This window comes from Cyprinodon tularosa, unplaced genomic scaffold (assembly GCF_016077235.1).
Source record: "Cyprinodon tularosa strain WSP-4 unplaced genomic scaffold, ASM1607723v1 ctg343, whole genome shotgun sequence".
NCBI lineage: Eukaryota > Metazoa > Chordata > Actinopteri > Cyprinodontiformes > Cyprinodontidae > Cyprinodon > Cyprinodon tularosa.
The window spans coordinates 69,635-93,488 of record NW_024039056.1 but is presented as its reverse complement, the minus strand read 5'-3'; the positions used below and the strand labels follow the sequence as shown (position 1 = coordinate 93,488).

At 39.5% G+C, this 23,854-nt stretch overlaps 1 protein-coding gene across 6 annotated transcripts in view; it reads left to right on the top strand.

Moving 5' to 3' along the window:
* The window catches only part of LOC119789674 (signal-induced proliferation-associated 1-like protein 2), a 139,967-nt gene extending 118,121 nt beyond the window's left edge, over positions 1 to 21,846 (top strand). For 4 of the 6 annotated variants that reach the window (XM_038294680.1, XM_038294678.1, XM_038294676.1 and 1 more), the window contains 6 exons: positions 473 to 611; positions 10,004 to 10,223; positions 12,706 to 12,837; positions 19,688 to 19,805; positions 20,933 to 21,011; positions 21,395 to 21,541. In XM_038294680.1, coding sequence (XP_038150608.1) covers positions 473 to 611; positions 10,004 to 10,223; positions 12,706 to 12,837; positions 19,688 to 19,805; positions 20,933 to 21,011; positions 21,395 to 21,541 — 835 coding nt within the window. Of the gene's footprint in view, positions 1 to 472; positions 612 to 10,003; positions 10,224 to 12,705; positions 12,838 to 19,687; positions 19,806 to 20,932; positions 21,012 to 21,394 lie in introns of all 6 variants that reach the window. The other 2 variants (XM_038294675.1, XM_038294679.1) reach the window with 2 other exon arrangements.
* The last annotated feature ends 2,008 nt before the right edge of the window (positions 21,847 to 23,854 follow it).

Genomic DNA, 23,854 nt, shown 5'->3' with positions numbered 1-23,854 from the left:
AACCTGCTGACAACCAGTTCCAAGACAACATGTCACCTCTTGTGAATCCTCTTCCAATCCCTGCACAACAGCTTTAATGTTGTCCCTTGTTGTTGTTGTGTTGGACACTCCTTTGGTCTGTGGATAGTCTTTGTTTAGAATGCTTGTTTTTTTTCCTACCCCTCACAGTGCTTGGCTGTAGTTGTGGCAGTCTCTTTATTCATGGTTTTGGCACAGTCTTATTGGACAAGGTGGTACTGAAAATGAACCCCCCACTCCCTGGCTTCTCTCCTTCCCTGCTCCCCCATATGTAACTGACTAGCATGGAGAGTTTTGATGTTGGCATGCCAGGATGAATCCTTCACTTGGACCCCCTTTTCTTTGTTCAGCTGGTATTCCAAAAGAAGCTCGGGCCTCCTTCACAGGATGGGGTGCTGGAAACCTTCGGTTTGAAACCTGTTCTTTTTTTTCCTTTCCTTTATATAATTTGCAGGCAGCTGTATGCACAGGAGGCAGCGTGCCGGCTCCAGACTAGAGAGCGTGATGGGAAATCCCTGCAGAGGCTGTCAAAGGAAGAATTTCGTAAGATGTTTTTACCCGACAGCCCTCCAGGAGAGGACAGGAGTCGGAAGGTGAGGTCATTGAGCTGACTGACTGAATAAATTGCTGTATTATGCATGTAAAGTGCATCTAAATAAAATTGAATATCATTGAGAAGCATGTTTAACATCATTCAATTCAGAAAGTGAAGCTTATATAGTGGAGATGCATTGATTCATTATATATTAAGTTATTTTTATTTAAAGAACTTTGGAAAAAGTACAGAATTAAATAGAAATGTCAACCAAATAAAAAAGTCAGGGAACTGCACATACATGGTGCAGTGCTTGGTTCTTTTGCATGGATGTCTGCATCAATACTGCACAAAGCAATCAGTTTGTGGTTCTGTTGAGGTGTTAAAGAAGGTCAGGTTGTTTATTGATAGCATTCAGACGTTCTGAATAGTTTTGTCTCCGTCTCTTCTTTGATTTGGCAATCCCCAGTAGATTATCTGACTTTTGGAATTTGGTGAAAAATAGTGTACAGTGTTACCATGGCAATGGTAACGTTTGTAGTGTGGCTGGGTGCTTAATCCTATCGCAAATACAATCTGGAATATCCATAGTTGATGGTAAAACTCTGTGGACCAACACCAGCAAATTACACAGCATCCCAAAAAAAAACACTGACTGGAAACATTACGCTCGGCATCAAGCAGAAACTCTGTTGGGACCTTAACAAAATTTGAAATGTCTCTTTATATATTTATTTATGTTTTTTTGTTTGTTTTTTTGCACGACTTTGGACCGAGCAGCTATTTGGTAGTTTTTTTGTTTTTTTTCCTTAGCCCCAGATACATTGATTTTGGCATTTTCTCTATAACAGGAGGGACTTAGTGTGAGAGATACAGCTGTTGTAGTGTATGCCTTGTCTGTGTCTATGTATGTCTTCTTAAGCGCCTAATTCAGAGGTAGTCACAGATTTCTGAATCCCCTCAAACTCTTAAAGGGGTTTTATTTAAAAACTTTCAAGGCTTTAATTTCCTCTTGCTTGTGCAAAAATGCTATTCACATTTTTTTCCTTTTAATCAACTTTCCATCAATATGCCTAAATATACATGATTTTATTTTCTTTCAAGAACCCATTTTGTAGCATCTCATCCTTGTAGAAGATGTCAGTGACTGTGTGTTGCTGAACTGTCAAGTCAGTAGTCCTCCCGTTTATTGTATTGAGAATAACATTTGCATCATTTTTTATTCCTCTTTCATAATATTATTATTTTTTATAAAAACTCACTTTGAGGTTTTCATTTACTGTATAACAAAACTCATATGTTTTACAGTGTTACTGTACATATTGTAAGTCTAATTATTGTTAAATAATTTTGATCTTGAAAATTAAAAACTCAGTTTATCCGATAATATATAATATTACATAAAACCAGCAAAAATTATTATTAAAATAGAATATCAGAATTGACCTACATATCTTCCTGAGTCAATGCAATAAATAATTCAAAATGAGTACTGTCCAAGCATTAAAGTAATCCTACCGAAAAGAAAAAATTAAACAGAATATAAGAAATCTATTTATTAATGGGATAAAAATTCTACATATCTGGGAAGCTTAAATATTAGGGCTTATTTAGCTTTAAACCACGATCATCAAAATAACAGAAATAAGTGCTTAATTTATTTGTTATCCATATATCGGATTCCTTTTTTAACTGAAGGACAACATACTATATTATTCCTATTTTAGGACATTTAATATTCTCCTTTTTATAATGTCTTTTTAAGAATCAACAAGTATAACACATAGTAAAGCAGATAAGCTTCTACTGGTTATAGTGGGAGAAAACATCTGCTCTCCAACAGCTGAATCTGCTTCTGAGCTCCACGGCTGATTGACCTCCTCCGTGTCGGCCCCTGTGTGCCCCCTGACTTCCCCAGTATAAGGTTGATCTAATCCAGAAGGGACCCAGATTTCAACGTTTGGATATCACGTATTAAAGACAGGAAGGTGCAGAGAGTGCAGAAATGTTTGATGCTCTTCTTCCCTCTGGACTATTAATTGTATCCTGAGTTCCCTGCTGGCTGCTGCCTCCAACCCCCATCCACTATTGACCAGGATGAGACCCTGGAGACGTCTGCATGGCTTCATTTTGGATGGCAGTGATTTCTAATATAAATCCCAGCCAACAATGTTCTCTGGCGCAGGCAAGCTTTGTGTCTCACATGAATCAGCTGTGTGGTCAGATTTGTTTACAGTTATCATTTGCTTTGGACCACTGTTCAATAACGTGAAACACTCCCAAAAGAACCAGGCAGCATCAACAAAGTTTCAGTAATGAGAGGAACACACACTTTGATTTGAACGTGTTTAGTTTCCCACTGAGAAGTAGAACAGGTAGTGACCCAGAGGATGCTGCCAATTGCTGATTGTTTGATTCAAAGGCCAGCTGGTTGTTTGTTGTTGTCACCCTCTCCACACTGATAACATAGAGGATGGAAAAACAATTGAGAAGAGGAAAGTATCAAGAGGGCATGATGCCAAGCTTTCCTAGTAGACATGCATATGATCCCAAATGAGACATACTGCTCCCCGCTGACAGCTTGCACTGCATGGTGGATCCATAAAGGGACTGAATTATGAAAATCACAGTGTTGGAAGTGAGGTTTAATCATTTCACACCATATATAGCTTAACTTAATCATCCAAGTGACTAAAGCAAAGATGCAGCAAAGTTCAAAGGTGCCCTCTGAGAGTCATATATTGCCAGACTTTGTGCGGGCGAGCAGGTGCTCTGAGCCTTTCCTTGCCAGTCACAGTGTCTACTCAGACATCCCTGCATTGGACAGACAGACTATTGTGTGGCTGACGTAAAGGAAAAGCCGTTCACATGCTTAGTCTCACACATATTTCTCTTGAACCTTCTGTGGGAAACAAAAGGAAATAATCTGAATAGGTGGTTGTCCAACACATCCTCCCCAGTGGCACGTCAAAAGGGGCCAGTGTTGGTTGCTGTCTTTGTTCAGAATGAGCTGCAAGGAATTATGTCAGGGTAATCAGGAAGAAGTCTCGGTGGACGTGTCAGAGCTGCCAGCACTGATAAGAAAGGTGCAGTAGAATGAAATGCAAAAATCTAGCAGCCCATTACTGCCTGGGCCAGTTTAAACTGATGCAACTTTATTAACTAATCACCTCTCAGATTTGGCAAAATTACACTTGAAAGGCATTTGTGTGCTTTCATACTTTTTATGTTGCACTCGCAAACTGTTAGGTATTTAATTTGACTTTAATCTGATAGACCTAAGTTTTTCTTTTTTTTTATGTATATATAACTGGGAAGTGGAAAGAAAAGTATACATTATTTGAAAAAAAATGTTTATGCTAAAAGTAGGATCATTGAAAAAGTTGGGAGCAGTTATAAAATATGAGGATAAAATACAATGTTCCAATCTGAGGACATCTCACACAGTACGGTTTAGTCTATTTTGCTAAAATGTAAAGAGTACCAATATATGGTTGTTGAACTAAACTGGCAGGCTGGCAAAGACAGTTTAAACAAGGAGGCTTGTGGTGGATGAACTGCAGAGAGCAGCGTTTGAGAATCTGTCAAGGGAACGACTTCTAGTAGTGAACTACACAAATTTAGTCTTTATTTTTTAAGAAAGACGGAAGCCATGAATGATGGGTCACAAAAAAAAAACACACCAGTCAAGGGAACATGGCAAAGTTGAAGCCTAAATCAATAAAAAATTTGGGGAATGACTTTAAAGCTGTTTTTCATTACCACTTCTCATCCATCCATCTATTCTTCTTCTCCCGCTAATTCTGTCAGGGTTGCAGTGGGGCAGATGCCTATTCCCAGAAGGCTTTAGGAATGAGGCAGAGTGGATCCTTGACAGGTCGCCAGCCCGTAGCAGAGCAACACAGAGACACACGAAGGCACACAACCATACATACACACACTCAGACCTAAGGACAATTTAGATAATTATCCTAAAGGTCATGTTTTTGGAGTGTGGGAGGAAGCTGGAGTACCCGGAGAGAACCCAGGCATGCACTGGGAGAACATGCAAACTCCATGCAGAAAAACCCTGGGCCGGGAATTGAACCTGCAAACTTCTTGTTGCAAGGAAACATCCACCAGCCACCATGAAGTCCCCCATGAAGTTATAAAAAAACACCCCAAAGTTATAGAAATGATTAACTCAAGATGTACAAATATGCTGCATATTTTAGAAAATACACTATATTGCCAAAAGTATTTGCTCACCCATCCAAATTATTGGAATCAGGTGTTCCAATCACTTCCATGGCCACAGGTGTATAAATTCAAGCACCTAGGCATGCAGACTGTTTTTACAAACATTTGTGAAAGAATGGGTCGCTCTCAGGAGCTCAGTGAATTCCAGCGTGGAACTGTGATAGGATGCCACCTGTGCAACAAATCCAGTCGTGAAATTTCCTCGCTCCTAAATATTCCACAGTCAACTGTCAGCTGTATTATAAGAAAATGGAAGTGTTTGGGAACGACAGCAACACAGCCACGAAGTGGTAGGCCACGTAAACTGACGGAGCGGGGTCAGCGGATGCTGACGCGCATAGTGCGAAGAGGTCGCCAACTTTCTGCAGAGTCAATCACTACAGACCTCCAAACTTAATGTGGCCTTCAGATTAGCTCAAGAACAGTGCGCAGAGAGCTTCATGGAATGGGTTTCCATGGTCGAGCAGCTGCATCCAAGCCATACATCACCAAGTGCAATGCAAAGCGTCGGATGCGGTGGTGTAAAGCACGCCGCCACTGGACTCTAGAGCAGTGGAGACGCGTTCTCTGGAGTGATGAATCGCGCTTCTCCATCTGGCAATCTGATGGACGGGTCTGGGTTTGGCGGTTGCCAGGAGAACGGTACTTGTCTGACTGCATTGTGCCAAGTGTAAAGTTTGGTGGAGGGGGGATTATGGTGTGGGGTTGTTTTTCAGGAGCTGGGCTTGGCCCCTTAGTTCCAGTGAAAGGAACTCTGAATGCTTCAGCATACCAAGACATTTTGGACAATTCCATGCTCCCAACTTTGTGGGAACAGTTTGGAGCTGGCCCCTTCCTCTTCCAACATGACTGTGCACCAGTGCACAAAGCAAGGTCCATAAAGACATGGATGACAGAGTCTGGTGTGGATGAACTTGACTGGCCTGCACAGAGTCCTGACCTCAACCCGATAGAACACCTTTGGGATGAGTTAGAGCGGAGACTGAGAGCCAGGCCTTCTCGTCCAACATCAGTGTGCGACCTCACAAATGCGCTTCTGGAAGAATGGTCAAAAATTCCCATAAACACACTCCTAAACCTTGTGGACAGCCTTCCCAGAAGAGTTGAAGCTGTTCTAGCTGCAAAGGGTGGACCGACGTCATATTGAACCCTATGGATTAGGAACGGGATGTCACTTAAGCTCATATGTGAGTCAAGGCAGGTGAGCAAATACTTTTGGCAATATAGTGTACTGTAAAAGCATGTATTATTTTCTTATTATCTTTGGGATAAACTCTAATTTTTGTTGTTTTATCACATAAAATGCCCCAAAGTAAAACTTTTTAGTCTTAAAATTGTTACAGAATTTGATAGTTTCCTCTACTATTTTTAAGCAGTGACATATGTAGGCTATACTGGGGCTTTTTAAAATGGCTCCTATCTATCGAGGCTCTAATTTTATGCTGTCTTCTGCTTCGTCATAAGAGAAAAAAACTCAGTTTAGAGTTGCTCTGATGTGATAATCCCATGGGGCTTTATCTTTCAAACTTTCAATATGAGAAAAGCGTGTTAGGTCAAAGGAGGCATAAACGTATCTCTGCTTTAAAGACACACTGAATGTTGGTTAAATTCTCACAGTGGGATTTGTGGGGGATCTGTCTTTGAAATGGAGATGGAAGGGTGTTGGTTTGTGGAGATAGCAGTGTACTGTGGGTTACAGCTGTGAAGCAAAAAGCAGATATTTACTCATCTGTGCAGCTGCTTCGTGTATCATTTGTGGCTACTTTTGATGTCACTCCTTCTGTATTTATGTAAACTAAATGGGACAGTGATGGATGGGGTTGGTCTTTGTGGTTCTGTGTGTTTAAACAGGAGATCCTCTATAACAACTCAGACCACAGTCATGAAACACTAGCCTCTCTGCTGTGGTATCCTGTGTAAGTTGTAATGCTGCTAATTTTCTTAACCGATAAAGAGCTTATATATCTTCATCTTGACCTTTGTAGCAGCATGTTTTATGCCTGTACGTGTGGATTTTTGTGCTAAGTGGAACTGCAGGCCTGCTGCTTTTATCAACAAACCACTAACTGCAAAGTTTTTCAAATGCAATTGTCTGTAAAAACAGTGGTTGAGCTGCTAGCACATCGTTTAACTTTCTGTTGCACCCATTAGGTTCTATACATTTAAATAGCAATAAAAGTTGACCTCAGAAAAAAGCATGTAAATAATCAAAGATGCATAGATCAATATCTTGGGATAACGTCAGCATTCTAATTGACCATGATGTAGAGCCATATACTGTTGGCTGTAATGGCTAATCTGAAGCACCTCCTTATGTGTTTACACCGTCATACTCAGAGATAAATGTATAGCTTACCCAGGGGCGTGTTCTCCGGAACAGACTGGAGAGATGCAGGATACATCAGCACATCCAAAGGTTTCATCAGACTAGTTGGTTGGGTCCTTTTCCACTTGATAATTCAGTTCAGACTAAATTCAATCTTCTTGAGTGCATCATTTTAAAACAAGAAGTAACATTGAATATATCTGTCTGTCAAATACATAATATATATATAAATTGAAAGAAAGTTGTGTATCACGCATCTAGAGGAGGATGAGGTTGTTTCTACCTTTAAATTTACTGTAAATATAAACAAAACAGTGTAAGAAAAATATGATAGAAAAATGATTTAAGACCCTTTCCCCTTTATATCTGATATGATATAACTGAAAAACAAATATATTTCAAATAAATTATCTTAAAGAAAAATTATACTTTTGTTAACAATATAAAGTTTTAGCAATCAGTCTTATATGGCACAAACCTGCAACCTTAATTTGCAGAGATCACCCTAATGTTCATAATAATCCATAATTGACTCCTTTAAGAGAGGAAATTCTGATATTGCAGATATTCACTGCAATATCAGGATGTATGTTTCCTAGCAGACCCAATGTTCCATCATCCCAAGGAGCTAGCTGCCTTAAATGTCCCTGCTGTGAGTGCTATTTTTAATTCTACTCCATGTTGACCTGCACTCCTAGCTGGATTCAGAGAGACAAGCTTAAAAACACGGCAGATAAACACATGCTGCTGTAATTTACCTATTCTGTACCTAATCCAAAAGATTAAAAAAAGGTGTATGAAAAATCAAGTGGTGGCATAGTAGCATTCAGGCCAGCTCAAAGCTGTGCACACCACATTCCATGCATCCTCAGTGGGTCAGCTCAGTCAGCTGACTGCCTCCTCAGCTGTTGTTACTACAGATTCTACATAACACACTGTTATCTTCCTTGTGTGATCAAAGATTATCCTAATCTCCATTGTGAAGCAAAAAGTCCAAAATCGTAGCACATGGAGCCAAAAGTAAACAATAATCATCAAGCAATAGTGGCTGGTGTAAATATCGAGACAATTGTTTCTAATATGATGATAAAATTAGGCCTAAATTCTCACAAAACATAAAAACTAATGCACTGAGTAGAATTTTAACCTGGCAAAGGATTTAGTTATAGAAATAATAGCATAAGAAAAGGGAACTGAGAAACAAACAAAAACAACAATTAGATGAAAGGACATTGTATTGAAGCTCCTGCTCTATGGGGTTTAAAGTGGGCCGTGTTTCCTTCAATTTCAAACTAAAAACATTTTGTAGAAACTAGGCTAAACCTAAAGGGAAACATTTTAAGGCCACAAATGTTTCCCTGAAACACAAAAGAAGAAATTACCGTTAGAACTTATTTTGCTTCTGATCATAAATATCGTTGTTTGTATGTAGTATTTGGTGCTACCTCAGAGAAAATCGAATAAAGTCCATCTGCTGAATTTTCTCTATATCAATTGTTTGACAATAGATTCTTATTTTTTACTATGGTTTGTCCAACAGTTAAGAAACCATATTAACCGCATTAGGAATCAAGGCACCATATTGTCAGTATATCCCCATAATGAAGCGTTTCTAAAATGTCAGCTGAAAATGTACATGTGATACACAAGCAAGTCAAAACAATTAAAGAAAAAGAGTAAGAAAAAGAGGAGATTTATGTAAAAACAAGAACACGTTTACTAAGAATTTAGTATTTACATAAAGTGCTGCTTATGCTGAAACAATCCATGAAATGTGAAGGAGATTCTTTGATTTTCAGTCGGGGTGTTTAGTGTCTGCCTGCAGGGGAACGATTGTCTTTACAGCTTTGGGATAGAAACTGTTCCTTAGTCGGGTGTGGATGCAATGATTCTGAATGGCTTTCCTTGATAGAAATGGGATGAACATTGCACAACTGGGACGGATGAGTCTGAAAACTTGCAGCCTACCAAACCATGCTGAGTCCATCCTCTAATTGATTGTGCAGCTCCTATACCACAATGTCACACTAACACAGGATGATTTCAGTTGTGACTTTTTGAAGAGTAGAGAGATCAGTCCGTTTGAACTTCCTGAGAAGAAAAGAAGAAAAAGCCTTCTTCACAGGGTGGGAGGTGTTCTCAGTCTGGGACAGGTCAGAGGACATATGAATGCCCAGGAACTTTATGCTGTCAAAACTCTTCACCTCAACCCAGTGTATGCAGAGAGGAGCGTGTTCAGTCTTTAATAGAAACACGGGTCCATTTCCATTTACCTAAAAGTCATTAAGCCCCCTGTTGTTTGCCCATTGAACAGAGTGCTGCTATATGCTGGTTGTATCAGGCTTTTATGTGGTATATTTTCTCCTTTATTATTCTGATCAGCAGGTTATAAAGCATACTTGCCATAAATCTATAGATTAAAAACTGTGTGTGCAATCAGGCTTTGCTTTAGAGCTCAATCACCTGTTTATGAAATGAAAATAAATATCAGACTTATTTTTTTAACCGTATTATATTGTATTATTCCCCATTAACTTGTTTAATATTTCTTTTCTGTTGTCTGTTGATTCTCATATAAGCTCAGTGATCACTAGTTGCCACAGGGGAGTGACCTCTGTCACCACCTCCACCAGCCTGTCCCCTGTGTTTCCCACTCTGTCAGACACCTCCAGCTGTGCTCAATCAGTTACATTTTCTTCAGAGCAAAGGCTGTAATTGATTCCTGACACAGCTCCCTGATGTCACTGCCTTAGCCACCCAACCGACTCTTATGTAAACACGCTGTGCCTTAAAAAAAGAATAGAAACAGTGCACTCAAAGGGGGGCAGAACTTTTTTTCTTATAGTTTACAAGTAAACTGATTAATTCCTCTCATTATTCTGCAGGTGTTAGCACCAGACAGTTTGTCACCAAGACGCTCACTATACCGGACACTGTCAGACGAGAGCGTGTGTAGCAACCGGAAGGCCTCATCCTACACCAGCTCACACAGCTCTATGATCGATCAAGCCATGCCCAACGACATCCTGTTCAGCACCACGCCACCTTACCACAGCACACTGCCTCCCCGCATGGTCCACAACCAAGGAGGGTCCAACTTGCGCAGTGAGTAGAATACAGAAACCTTTTTCCATATTACAACTACAAACTGTAGAGTATTTAGTGGGTTCTAACCAAAGCAGATCCATAAGTGTGGCCTTCATTTGTATTTAGTTCAATTTACTGCCTCTTAAAGTCACGGTATTACCGTAATTTTCGGACTATTAGCCGTACCTGAATATAAGCCACAGAAGCTAAATTGCATGATTTGTACATATACAAGCCGCACCGGACTATAAGCCGCAGGTTTTTTATGTTTAATGCCCGTCTTTCTCGCTGTCGTTCTGTCTCGTACCACTCGAGGTAGAAATCTGCTTCCGGAGGACCTCTGCATTCCCCCGCGCGCGGCTACCGTACTTGTGTATCGAAGCAAATGTGACGTCAACATGGTGGATGGTAAAATCCATGGATTTAGGTATTGCCCTAGTGGCTGTTAGCTGTAAAAGTCCTTAGATAAGCCGCCTCGTTATATAAGCCACAAGGTCGAAAAAATGGGGAAAAAGTTGTGGCTTATAGTCCGAAAATTACGGTAGTCAATGGAATCCACCTTCATGTAATTTCACCCAAGTATGACTCCAACTACTTTGTTAAGGCCTCAGATGATTGATGGATAAATTGCATCATGAAGACCAAGGAAGTTTGCCGACAAATCATGAAGGAAGTTATGTAAAGGTTTTGTTAGAATATACATAGAATCACATAGAGCTGTGCTCATTCCTTCATGCAAACTGGAAAGACAAAGGCCTTTAAAGCCTACCAGAAAGCCACTCAGAGGCCCAGGATGACTGTGGAGAAGTTATCAATAGCCAATCAATTTTACTCTTAGCACAAAGTGGCATAAAGGAACTATTGTCAAACCAAAAACAATTACAGGGAAATCAATTCTGAGTGCTATAATACCAGACAAGAAACCATGCAGTCTACACTGAAAACCAGGGTATAAAGTTGCACTGGTTAGATTATATCATGATGGCCATGGTAAGAAATATTATATGTGGCTAAAAACCGAATATAAACAAGTGAGGGATTTGCAAAGTGCTGTGTGTGGATATAACATAACATAAAGACAGGATGAATAAATGTTCATAGAAGTTGAAATATAAGAACACTAATATTTGTGTTTTTAACAGAAGAAAATGTGGAAAACTTTAAGGATAATATACTTTTACTAAGTTTGGAGAATGATAGTTAAAACTCCTGGAGTTACATAAACTGTGCAATAATAAACACCAAAGAGAAGCTGTTTTTGAAATAATAAAAAACTCAAACGTTTCACCAAGACAGAAGGCTAAGGCTAATAACACTTTCTCATCATGTTGCCCTGTGATTATCTTTCCTCCTTCTGCCACCAGATAAGAGCCTGGATATAGTTACTTGCTTGAAGAGCCACTTGTGCCCCACTGATATCATTAGCACAACAAAATACGTTTCAGCAACGCTCTCCAATATAGCAAACAAACTGAGAATGTGTGTGGCTGCGTTATACTCCCATGCATCTACCTTTAAGCTTCCTCTCAACAGTTGGACTTTCCTTTCCCGACTCTTTAACATGGGATTATTTGACTACATAAAAAGAGGTGATGTGTGTCCCATCTGAGCCGTTGTAGGTTTTTAACATCTCTTGAGGGAATGTGCCGGTTCTTCCACTTTGGTTTCACGGTTTCTGTCATCCATTATGTTTCATTCACTCATCATCCCCATCCTTGCCTACCCTCTCTGTCCCACCGGCCTCATTTCCATAGCGCTCCTCACCTGTCCCTTGCTGCCGCCATTAGAGAGAAAATGTGCTTTGGAAAGATGTTTTTTTTTCTCTCCATCTTGTTCTGGCTGTGAACCTGATGGCTCTCTGATTGTTTTGAAAGATAGTTGAGAACACACGCTTTCTCTTTTTCCTTTTCTGAGACAGCCCAATTTGGTAAACAGCGGATCACTCAAGCTCCAAGAAGCTTGGTAAATTGAAAAGAGAATGTCACCTCAAGCTTTCTGTCTCTTCTCCTCTTCCTTGCTCGGGCTTTTCTAAACGCCTCTTCACTGAACGGGAGTGTGTTAGTTGGATTCTGAGTCGTTCAGGGTTAAGATGCAGAGGGAAGTGAAAGGAGAAATTGATGGAAACAGAAAGATATTCTCTGAGACAAGTCATTTATCGCCCCCTCAAACTGTGCCTCTCTCGTGATTTCCAGAGAAGTTGGTTTAATGTGACTTGAGCCTGTCACACTCATGCAAAACCTTTCTTTTAAGAGTGAGTCTTGGCATCCTTTTAGAGATTTTTTGAGTTGATCCAGCCAGGGGGGGGTTGATAAGTGCAGCTAAAGTTATATAAATGTCCTTCCTTTTTTTAGCAGTAACGAATAGTTAACATGAGGTCCCCCCTTTCCCTCTTCGACGCCCCTCTCTCATTCCTCCCCAGCTCCTTTGTCTGAAGTCAAAGATTAGCCCTGAACTCAGGCTGGGCTCGGACACTCAACACAATACCTGCCTGTCTCTGCAGGTGAGTTTTGGTTCTCTGACGGCTCCTTGGCGGATAGGTCCAAGTTCAGCGACCCGGGCCTCATGCCCCTCCCAGACACTGCCTCAGGCCTGGACTGGTCTCACCTGGTTGATGCAGCACGAGCCTTTGAAGGTAACCAGCTTGGCTAGAGCTGCTGGCACCTTGTCTAAAACCTACCCCCCTCCTCCCAGCCCCACCTCCTAGCTGCTTTGAGCAGTTTGTGTTTGTGTGTCTATAACGTGCAAGTGCGCGCTCGCTTGCATGCATTAGATCTTTGTAAGCTGTGCGTTTTTGTCTCTACTACCTTGTCCTAAGTGCTACTGAATGGGGCTATTGGGAATCTCTCGGCTTTTTGCAGCTCTGCTGCAAGCCTGTTTTTGTGGCTCCCATCAGGCATAGTTATCTAAAAGGAAAAAAAGATCAGAGATGGATCCAATTTTCACACCATAAAACCAGCAAGTTAGCACTCAGGCAAAATATTTACTCTGGTTCCTTTTCCTATAAAGATTTTTGTCGGGATCCTAAAATGGTAGAATAGCAAGAATAGTCATTTTGTTCTTATGATAAAAAAAAACACCTACACATTTTTTCGTTACATGCTGCCAGACATGTTTCCTTACTGTATTGGATCTCTGTTAATATTGGTGATAATTACTTGGAGCTAATGAAAATTAAAAATCAAGTTTCAGATCATTAAAATTTTACAGGAAACAAGAAAGGAGATATTTCATGCAGGAGGTTCTGAGTTCAAACCCCACTCCCACAGACTGCCACTCTGGCTCTCTGAACAAGACCCTTAACCCCATACTGCTCCCCGAGCGCCACACAATGGCAGCCTTCCGCTCCCAAATGGTTAAATGCAGAGAGAGAATTTGTTGCTTTGTACCTGTGACAATTTAATGAGAATAAAGTTGAATTCTATTCTAGTTGTTCATTGATGTCCTCTATAACTAGAGTCAGCCAATAAAATTTATTGATAAGTTAGCTGTCTGTTCAGTGCTTTATCTAGATGTATTATTGGAAAGTTAAGTAAAAGGAAACACTCTGATGAATAAAGGCAACAGGGGTGATCCCAGCCCGTTGCATTTATTTTCGCTAGTTGTAAAGCAACCTCAGGAGCAGCTTTATTGGGTTAAGTTCAATAATGATGCTCAATGTTCAGGTTTCCGCAACTCCAAAGTTAACATAAATGTCTACTGTGAAATAGAGTAAGCATTCTTTATTTCCAGCAGGATTTAGCAGCTGCTCTCACTGCCAAAAATACCAACATCTTCACTGTTTATATCACTAGCATAACCGCCTGTCGAAAAAATACCATATAGGCTACTGTAGATTATGTGGTTTATTTTCAAGATGATAAGGGACACAGTGGCTACCCCAACTCCAAGGCAGAAACGCAGGCTAATCATCTCTATGCTTTTGCTACAATAATGTTTATATATATATATACAGGTGCTGGTCATAAAATTAGAATATCATGAAAAAGTAGATTGATTTCAGTAATTCCATTTAAAAAGTGAAACTTGTATATTATATTCATACATTACATACAAACTCATATATTTCAGATGTTTATTTTGTTTAATTTTGATGATTACAAATGACAACAAATGAAAATCTCAAATTCATCATATCAGAAAATTAGAATATTGTGAAAAGGTTCAAAATTGATGGCCCCTGGTGCCACACTCTAATCAGCTAATTAACTCAAACCACCTGCAAAAGCCTTTAAATGGTCTTTCAGTCTAGTTCTATAGGCTACACAATCATGGGGAAGACTGCTGACTTGACAGTTGTCCAAAAGACGACCATCGACACCTTGCACAAGGAGGGCAAGACACAAAAGGTCATCGCTAAAGAGGCTGGCTGTTCACAGAGCTCAGTGTCCAAGCACATTAATAGAGAGGCGAAGGGAAGGAAAAGATGTGGTCGAAAAAAGTGTACAAGCAAGAGAGATAACCGCACCCTGGAGAGGATTGTGAAACAAAACCCCTTTAAAAATGTGGGGGAGATTCACAAAGAGTGGACTGCAGCTGGAGTGAGTACTTCAAGAACCACCACACACAGACGTATGAAAGACATGGGTTTCTGCTGTCGCATTCCTTGTGTCAAGCCACTCTTGAACCACAGACAGCGTCAGAAGCGTCTTGCCTGGGCTAAAGAGAAACAGGACTGGACTGCTGGTGAGTGGTCCAAAGTCATGTTCTCTGATGAAAGTAAATTTTGCATTTCCTTTGGAAATCAAGGTCCCAGAGTCTGGAGGAAAAGAAGAGAGGCACTTCATCCACGTTGCTTGAAGTCCAGTGTAAAGTTTCCACAGTCAGTGATGGTTTGGGGTGCCATGTCATCTGCTGGTGTTGGTCCATTGTGTTTTCTGAGGTCCAGGGTCAACGCAGCCACATACCAGGAAGTTTTAGAGCACTTCATGCTTCCTGCAGCTGACCAACTTTTTGGAGATGCAGATTTCATTTTCCAACAGGACTTGGCACCTGCACACAGTGCCAAAGCTACCAGTACCTGGTTGAAGGACCATGGTATCCCTGTTCTTAATTGGCCAGCAAACTCTCCTGACCTTAACCCCATAGAAAATCTATGGGGTATTGTGAAGAAGAAGATGCAATACACCAGACCCAACAATTCAGAAGAGCTAAAAGCCACTATTAGAGCAACCTGGGCTATCATAACACCTGAGCAGTGCCACAGACTGATCGACTCCATGCCACGCCGCATTGCTGCAGTAATACAGGCCAAAGGAGGCCCAACTAAATACTGAGTGCTGTACATGCTCATACTTTTCATGTTCATACTTTTCAGTTGGCCAACATTTCTATAAATCCTTTGTTTTTATTGGTCTTCAGTAATATTCTAATTTTCTGATATGATGAATTTGAGATTTTCATTTGTTGTCATTTGTAATCATCAAAATTAAACAAAATAAACATCTGAAATATATGAGTTTGTATGTAATGTATGAATATAATATACAAGTTTCACTTTTTAAATGGAATTACTGAAATCAATCTACTTTTTCATGATATTCTAATTTTATGACCAGCACCTGTATATATATATATATATATATATATATAATGCAAAAGTATTATACCAGCTTCTACTATTGAGTGCACATCCCGCATTTTTAATTAACGCATTTTTTTAAGGAGTCCCACATATTTGTGTTAATCTGTTTTTTAGATTTGATGTGATATTCTTTTTTCTAAGATAACTTGACTCTTGACTCAACATAAGTATCCAAATAGCAGAAAATGGTTGAATTATATCACTCTGTGTGTAGAAGATCTTTTTGAGTCAAGTTTCTTTTTACCACATCCTGTGCAGCATCATCTGTTTATTATTTATTATCATTATTATGCTTAATTTAGACTTAACTGTCATGTTCTTTCATTTCATCTTCCCGGCTAGCATCACATGAGATTTTTTTTTTTTTACTCAAGTTGAACTTTACCTGACCCCAACCCGTAAGCAAACAGCTTGTGTTCACTTTTTTTGTCAGTTTAGAGTTTAGCCTTTGGTTTGTTTCCGGCTTCAAAGCCTAAAGTCCATTATATACCGAGGGTACGGGGGGCAAAGGGGAGTTCAGCAGAGATGATGAAGAGTCTGACTGACAGCAGTACGCCGCTTGTCATGGCAGTCATTGTAAATTGGAGCATCCTTCTCATATATTTAAGCAGCAACGTGGAGAGAAAACAGAAAAGCAGTCGGTCAGGATAAAAAGAAATCCTAATTTTGATTGTGCGAAACGTTATTCTCCTTTTTATGTTGAAAAAAACTGGTCATAAACAAACCTGTAGTCTCAGCAATTAAGAATACTGCTCTTGTATAGTCTTTAAATTGATAGCTTACTGAAATAATAAAACCTCAAGCAGTTATGGGAGGAGTCCAATATCCTCCTGCCCTGCATTCATCTTTCTTTTGATGAATGTCCAACATGCTCTGACCTTTTGGACATTAACTGTACAATTTCTGTCAATGATGACTGTAATCACAGTGCCTCATAGCTTTTTTGGTAACATTACCACAAAATTTTAATGGTTCACTAAAAGGCTGTAATCCTCCAAAAATTGTCAAATGATTCTAAAATGTCAAAACATCTCAATTTTATGCATGCTGAGCTTTGGATGCCACATGATCAAAGATTGTCTTTATCATTATTTAATGTATTGCCAGTCCCTCAGGAAACCGCAGCTGCCCAGGGTAAAGTTGCTGTCTTCAGTTCTCTGAAATTACGTCGCATTACTGGTTAAGCCAATAGCAAAGATTTATGCAGTAGCCGCCGTTTAACCTGAGGAGGGCACCAAACAAGCAGTTGTAGACACAAAAGCTGGATTTCAACAACTGTGTAATAAATTGTTGAAATAATGCCTGAGACATGTAGACATCACTATCAGACATATATTTATACAGTTGATAAGCAAAAAAAAGTTGCCTCAAGTGTAGGTAGTCCTTTAAGGGTGTATTCCCACCTGCCATATTTGGTCCACCTTAAACAGATCAGAGGTCGTTAGCTGCCTTGGTCTGGAATGTTTCTGCAGATTTCAATAAACGTCAGTAAACCAGGGTCCAATCCAAACAATTTGATCTAGATCAACTTTTGTGAGGTGGTTTCGTTCCACCTCCAGACAGACACTGGTGCGATTCCTTCAGGTCTGAATACAAAGCTGCATCCATCTGACCCGACGCCAGAAAGCATATGTTTCTATGGGCTAAGCAAGCTCCCTTAGTAGAGAACGCATTGTTGTAATCATACTCGATCTGTCCTTTGTTGCCTAGTAACTACGCTATAAGCATGTGGGTATCTTTTTTTTTTGCGTGACACATTCTCTGACATTAAAATCAGTATTGAATGAGCTGCTATTGACACTTGTGATGACTTTGCTGCTGTAATAATGGTACGAAAAATGCAAAGCAATAACGAAGTCTGCTTTTGGACCAGGGAACTGTCCTGGTATGATTACACCCCAAAAGCTAATACTTCACAAAACATGAAACCACCGAATCAAATGCCTCATAGCTGTAGTAAATTCATTTGTTTAATTTTTATATTTACAGTCCAAACATTCCTGATGTTACAAATTAAGCCATTAAATCATTACCATTGTTGTAAAACAAATTATAGGTTTGGCATCGTTAGAAAGTAACATTTGCAATTTAGGAATCAAAGATTTAAAATGGAGCCTAGGCAGAAGTTCCACTGAAGAAACTCATTGCTTTCCTACATCCACCTGCGACACAGCCAATCAGCTTCGAACCACGCCTCCACGAAAGCCAATCAGCATCCAAAGTTCATCTTAAAAGGCCTCCAATATGCACTTGTGTGCTCCATCCCCTCCTCCATCGTAGCTAAAGCTTCATCAGAGCGTCATTCCTCCCTGACTCTTACTGCGTTCCCTGTCTCATCTTAACTGGTCCAGCAGAAGACCGCCATATTGAGCCTGGTTCTGCCAGAGGTTTCTTCCCAACATGGAGTTTTTCCTCTCCACTGTCACTCCATGTTTGCTCATCATTGACAGGTTCTCTCAACCTGTGTTATCCAACTGGACTTCCATCTTCCAGGTCCCTGAGTGAAGCTCTAGTATCAGCTCACGCAAACTGGATCTCCCCATAAAGCTCAGCATAATGTCTCGCTAACCAGCAGTCTACAGACTGACCAACTTCATCTATCTCTACTCCACCACCCGTTTCAGGCCTGGGGGGGAAACAGCCCTGTTCTTTACTCCTGTTCATGCATATCCATCAAAATTAAGCTCTATGTTTCCTGCCGAGGTCTGAGCGCCAAAGACAAAGTAATTGTATCAATAAATTTCTCCTAATTGTCTTTTCTCTTCATGTGAGTTTTTCAGATTTAACTTAAAAAAAGAAAAAAATAGGAAAAATCACAAACGGTGAATTAAAAAAATTGTGTATCATCAGAGTAGCAGTGCAATTACCGGTATGCTACTTAATGAACCACTGAGATATCTCTCTGGTTTTGGTTGCACTTTAAATATTATCCTCGTGGAATAATAATGCAGTAATTGATCAGTTACCATAGAATTCTATTCTCTATCTATTGTAAGGCGAAAAATTCTTCAGGGTTGGACCACTAATAGAAGGAAATATGGCAATTCTCAGCACTAAATGCTCCATCCAAATATTATGCCTTTCAGATATTCCCCTACAAATAAACATGAGCACTCACAATTATAACTTTTTCTTTTCAGGATGTCCACTAAATCTGGATGTAGCCTGAACCCCAAATGACAGGCGGCATGTTTGCTGCCTGAGAAGACGCTAATCTTTCTGATGCAGACATGGAATATGAGGAAGGAATTCATTCATATGTAAATTAAGGCCTGGTCCCTCTTCTTTTTGCCAACCAGCTCCGTCCTCATTCAACTTTTGTCTTGGAGTGGATTAGCTTTCAGTTGTTGGCTAAATTAATGGAAATGCTTACTTAAATTATGAATATGCAGATTTTCCTATCTTGGGTCTTAGACCAACGGCTGGAGAAGGATTGGTTTGTACAGAACAGAGCCTTAAGCCTTAAAACTGAGAAATCCCAGAGCGCACTATGCCAAGTTTGGGTTTTCCATGCGGCTTTGGCGAAGCTTAAGGGTCTGATATGGTAAAACAAGCATGACTAGTGTCTTACAGCTTTACAGTGTGAGCCAAACAGCTGTCAGAAGAAAGTCGAGGGTTCAGAAACCTGAAGTACCCACAGAGTCTATCCATGTCTGTTATTTTCTAGAAAAATCATGTTACCATCTCGGTCCTCTTTATCTAGATTTCAATAAGATGGCTTTCCAACAATGAGCGTCATGCATTAGAACCATTAATGAATCACCCATTCTGTAAGGAACACGAGTTCAAGTTAAGCTAGATGTGCTTTAGCTATCTGCTACACTGAGATAATATTCACATTTCCCGCTCTGATTTTGAAGCCTGATTATGTGACCTGTTGCATCACCTGTTCTGCTTCCAGACCAGCGTGTGGCGTCTTTCTGCACCATGACAGACATGCAGCGGGTCGAGGCTCTGCAGATCTCCAGAGAGCTGACCAGACGGGTGGTGGAGGCGGAGGGAGCAGCGCTGGAAGCAGAGTAGGCATTATTTACAGCCCAAAATCACAAAGTCAGAAACTCCTTTAGGAAGTGTAGATTGATTATACTTCAGCTTAGCAGCCATCAAATTACTATTGAATCACAACCCTCTAATAAAGTAGCGAAATTGAAATAACCTTATAAATCTAATGGATAACATAAGGAAATGCTTCTACTGGCATCTTAATCTACTGTTGCATTTTTGCCTTTTATGTTGTCTTTGAACTTTTGTATTAAAATTATACTTTTGTGCTTTAACTCCCAAAATAGTTACTAAAGTATAAAATAAAGCAAGCAGATGGAATATTCTGAATAGTGACAATGTTTTGGCATGGCATTAATGAATTAGGCAATGGCCACCAAAGTAGAAATTGTCATTGCAAACTCTCCTGGCTCCAGCGGGAGCTCGTAATACTAAGATTTATATGGTTCTGTGAGGAGGAGGAAGTCATGAGTCATTAGTTTGAATAAAGGATCTGTACCCTCCCCAGGGATTTATGAGCACTCTATGGCAAGTCCAGTTGGCCTTTTATTGTTTGCCAGAGCGATGAATATAAAGTGTGACAAAAACCTAAAAATTCTGGTAGCACTCAGGCAGATGTTGATGGATATGTGGGCAACCATATTCATTTCAATCAACAATTGTTTTAATAAAACTCTGTGCACAGTCGAGCCATTGAGTGGTTGCGTAACGTACTTGTAGTAATAATAATTGCTGATTCTGTTCTTTATCGTGTTCCAAACAAGTACCCACAGCTGTATTTAAAACAATAGCATTTTATACTTTTTTTTACATACGTCCATATTTGACAATAAAATTATGATTTTAGGAGGTTTCGTCCCCAAGCGCAACATTTTAAACATGCATTAAAATAATCAGAAAGCAATATGCTGTTTTTATTTGTTTCACACCTTTAACATTTTTAGCTTTAATGATCATAATTTGAACATTTGGACTTTATTCTTAGAAAGAAAATCAAAATCCACAAGATTGTCAAAATTAAAAAGAAATGACTCCAAAAAGACAAGCTGAAGTTAACTGACTTTCTGTTACAGATGCAGGTGTTCGAATTGAACTCCATGTTTTTGGTGTATTAACAGTGTTTGTTTTTTGTTTAAACCAACAGCAGCTCTCCGTCCACGCTAACTGGCAAAGTTAACCGCCTGGAGGTCATCCTCAGGCAGCTGCAGCAAGACCTCAGAAAGGCAAGTTTGCATGTATCATTAAAATCTCCCTTATTAATTCTATTTTTTGTACTAGCAAACATATGTCTGTGTCACTCAGCCTGACATTGAGTAATGGATGCCCTGAGGTCTGCGTAATACATACTCATCCACTTAATTTGATATCCTGCTTCCGTTCCTTATTGTGTCCCAGCCCCGTGTTTCCCCGCTTCTAGCAGAGTGCTTTTAAAAGGGCTGAGGAAATACACCTCTGTCAGGGCAGAGGAAAAGGCTGTCTGGCTACTTTTACGCTTGTCATTTACACCGTGTCGATGAAAGACGGATGTACTTTTAATAGCGAGGTTGTTATCGGCTCTTTTGTATCCATTTACTTAATTTCTCCCATGTTTTTTTTGTGTGTCCAGGAGAAGGAGGATAAGGCCATGTTGCAGGAGGAGGTGCAGCACCTGAGACAGGACAACATGCGGCTGCAGGAGGAGAGCCAGACGGCAGCGGCTCAGCTCAGGAAGTTTACCGAGTGGTTCTTTCACACTATAGACAAGAAACCCTGAGCACAAGATGTTCAGAAAAAGAGGAAGATGGAGCAAAAGAAAGCTTCATCTCTCCTGGACACACACTAAACACCCATGTAAGACTCCCAGATAAAAACTTAAAAACAACCCCAAGAGAATTATGACGAATAATAAAAGCCAACCCCTTGCTTAGGATGTTGTGCTGCACTGTGTGAGAGACTGAAAACCCAGATCTGGACTATAGTTTTGGGAAATCCTCTCTGCCTTTTTTAAGTTGTTGGTCTCTCCATCCCTGCAAATAAAGCTCTTGGGGAACCTTGTGATGTTTGCGTGGGAGAGGACTTGAGAAGTGCTGGGATCTTCTTACAGAAGTGGAATGTAAAGCTCATTTACTGTAGTCAACATGTAATCTACCTACGTAAGTCGCATCAGTCTACTGTACTGTATACTCAGCTGTAAAGTACGGGTGGATCTCAGTACAGTATAATGTCATTAAAAAGTACATTTATTTCATTAAGTGTTGAACTCATATATCAAAGATACATAAACACAGATTTGTTTTATGCATTATTTCAAATTGTGAACTTCATAGCCTTTTAGCTGATAAATCTTTCATAATCTTTATTTAAGTATTGCATTAGAGCAATAAAAATAAATATTACAAAAATGAGATACAGAAATGTATGCACACATGGTGAAAAATGCATACATTTAATATGTAGTCAGGGCTCTTTGCATGTTATTTTCATCAGGTTAAGTTTGCATAAAAAGCAGCCAGCAGATACAAAGTCCTGCTGGAAAATTAATAATAACACAACCCCAAAACTTTATGGCAGAATGAGGCAGATAAATTCTCTAAATGGCTGAAATTGGATAGACGCCAGGCGAAGACACCCACAATCATCACTGATTTAAAAAAAAAAACACCATCAGATTTTATATAATTCTACTTTTCACTCAACTTTCCATTAATATTTTAAAAATGGGAATGCAGAATGAACTTTGCTTCATGATTCCTTCAAGACTATAGTTGTATCTGTTGAGGATGCACCCTTTTTACCTCATTTTTACCTTCCACTCAACTCTCCAGTAGTATATTTAGATACATCACTCTTTTAACTGTGTCGTCTTTTTTTAAAAATGACCAATAATTATCTTTTTTAAAGATGCCATCAGCTAACTCACTGCAAAAAGGATCTAGAAATAAGTAAAAAAAATCCTAAATTAAGTGTATTCACTCTTAATTTGAGTAGGTAAATGAGCTAGTTTGCCAATGGAATGAGTAATTTTACTCTTAAAATAAGATAATTAGATAATATGCACTTGAAATAAGACAATGCAATTGTGTTTTCTTATGTTAAGTGTAAATTGTCTGGTTCTATTGGCAGACTGTCTCTTTTACCTCCTGAATTCAAGAACAAATGCCCTTATTTTAAGAAAAAAAATGACTTATCTAGATTTAGATTTTTTGCAGTGTATTAAAAAAAGAAAGAAATGTCCAATCGTCTTTTACAGCTGTTAAATTTTGTCACAGAACTCATAATAATCCAAAAAGAAATAAGAGCTTTGCATCATATTGTTCTGTGTGATGGATCTATACAATATGGGTTTAACATTTTTTATTAAATTGAATATAACTTAAAAATAGCTAGAAAATATAACTAATACAACCTGTATGATTTTCTATTGTACTGAGATGCACCTGTATGCTTCTGCGCACACTGTCACACAGCTGCTTCTGCTGTGTCTTCCCTCACAGATACAGGGATAGCAGAGAGGTTAAGGCGGGAGGGATGGGATAGGAATGTACAAGACGAGATGAAGAGATACCATCTGCTTGCACCAAGAGGAATCCACATACGGTGGCTTGAAATGTTCGGTCTGTCGAGGGGTGGGAGGGGATGAATGTAGCTCAATCCAGACCCTTTTTGTTTTTATTTTCCTCTCTGAAACCCTCATTCCCAAAGTTACAGAAGTTTTCAACGTTTTGGCGTGTTTGTTTTCGATCAGCTTTCACGTTTTGTTTTCCTTTCTCCTCTGTGTTGTAAAGTAGGGTCACATGGCAGTAATTTTGATGTTTGAAGGTGCTTTCTCCCTACACATATTTGTCAGTAGTTTCCATTCACTGTCACAATGTCCTAGCAATAACAAAGTGGTAGTTATGAAACTGTGTTTTTATGTTTTCCTTTTTGTTTTGTTTTTTGATTTATCTAAAGGAAGTGAGCACAAGCGTGAAGCGTTTTTTTTGAGAAGCAGATGTTTTTTGACATGTATTTATAAAGCTGGAAGAGACTGTGCCTAAAACTGGTTGTAAATTGATTTTTTTTTCCTTTTTCTGTCAGCTCTCTTTTA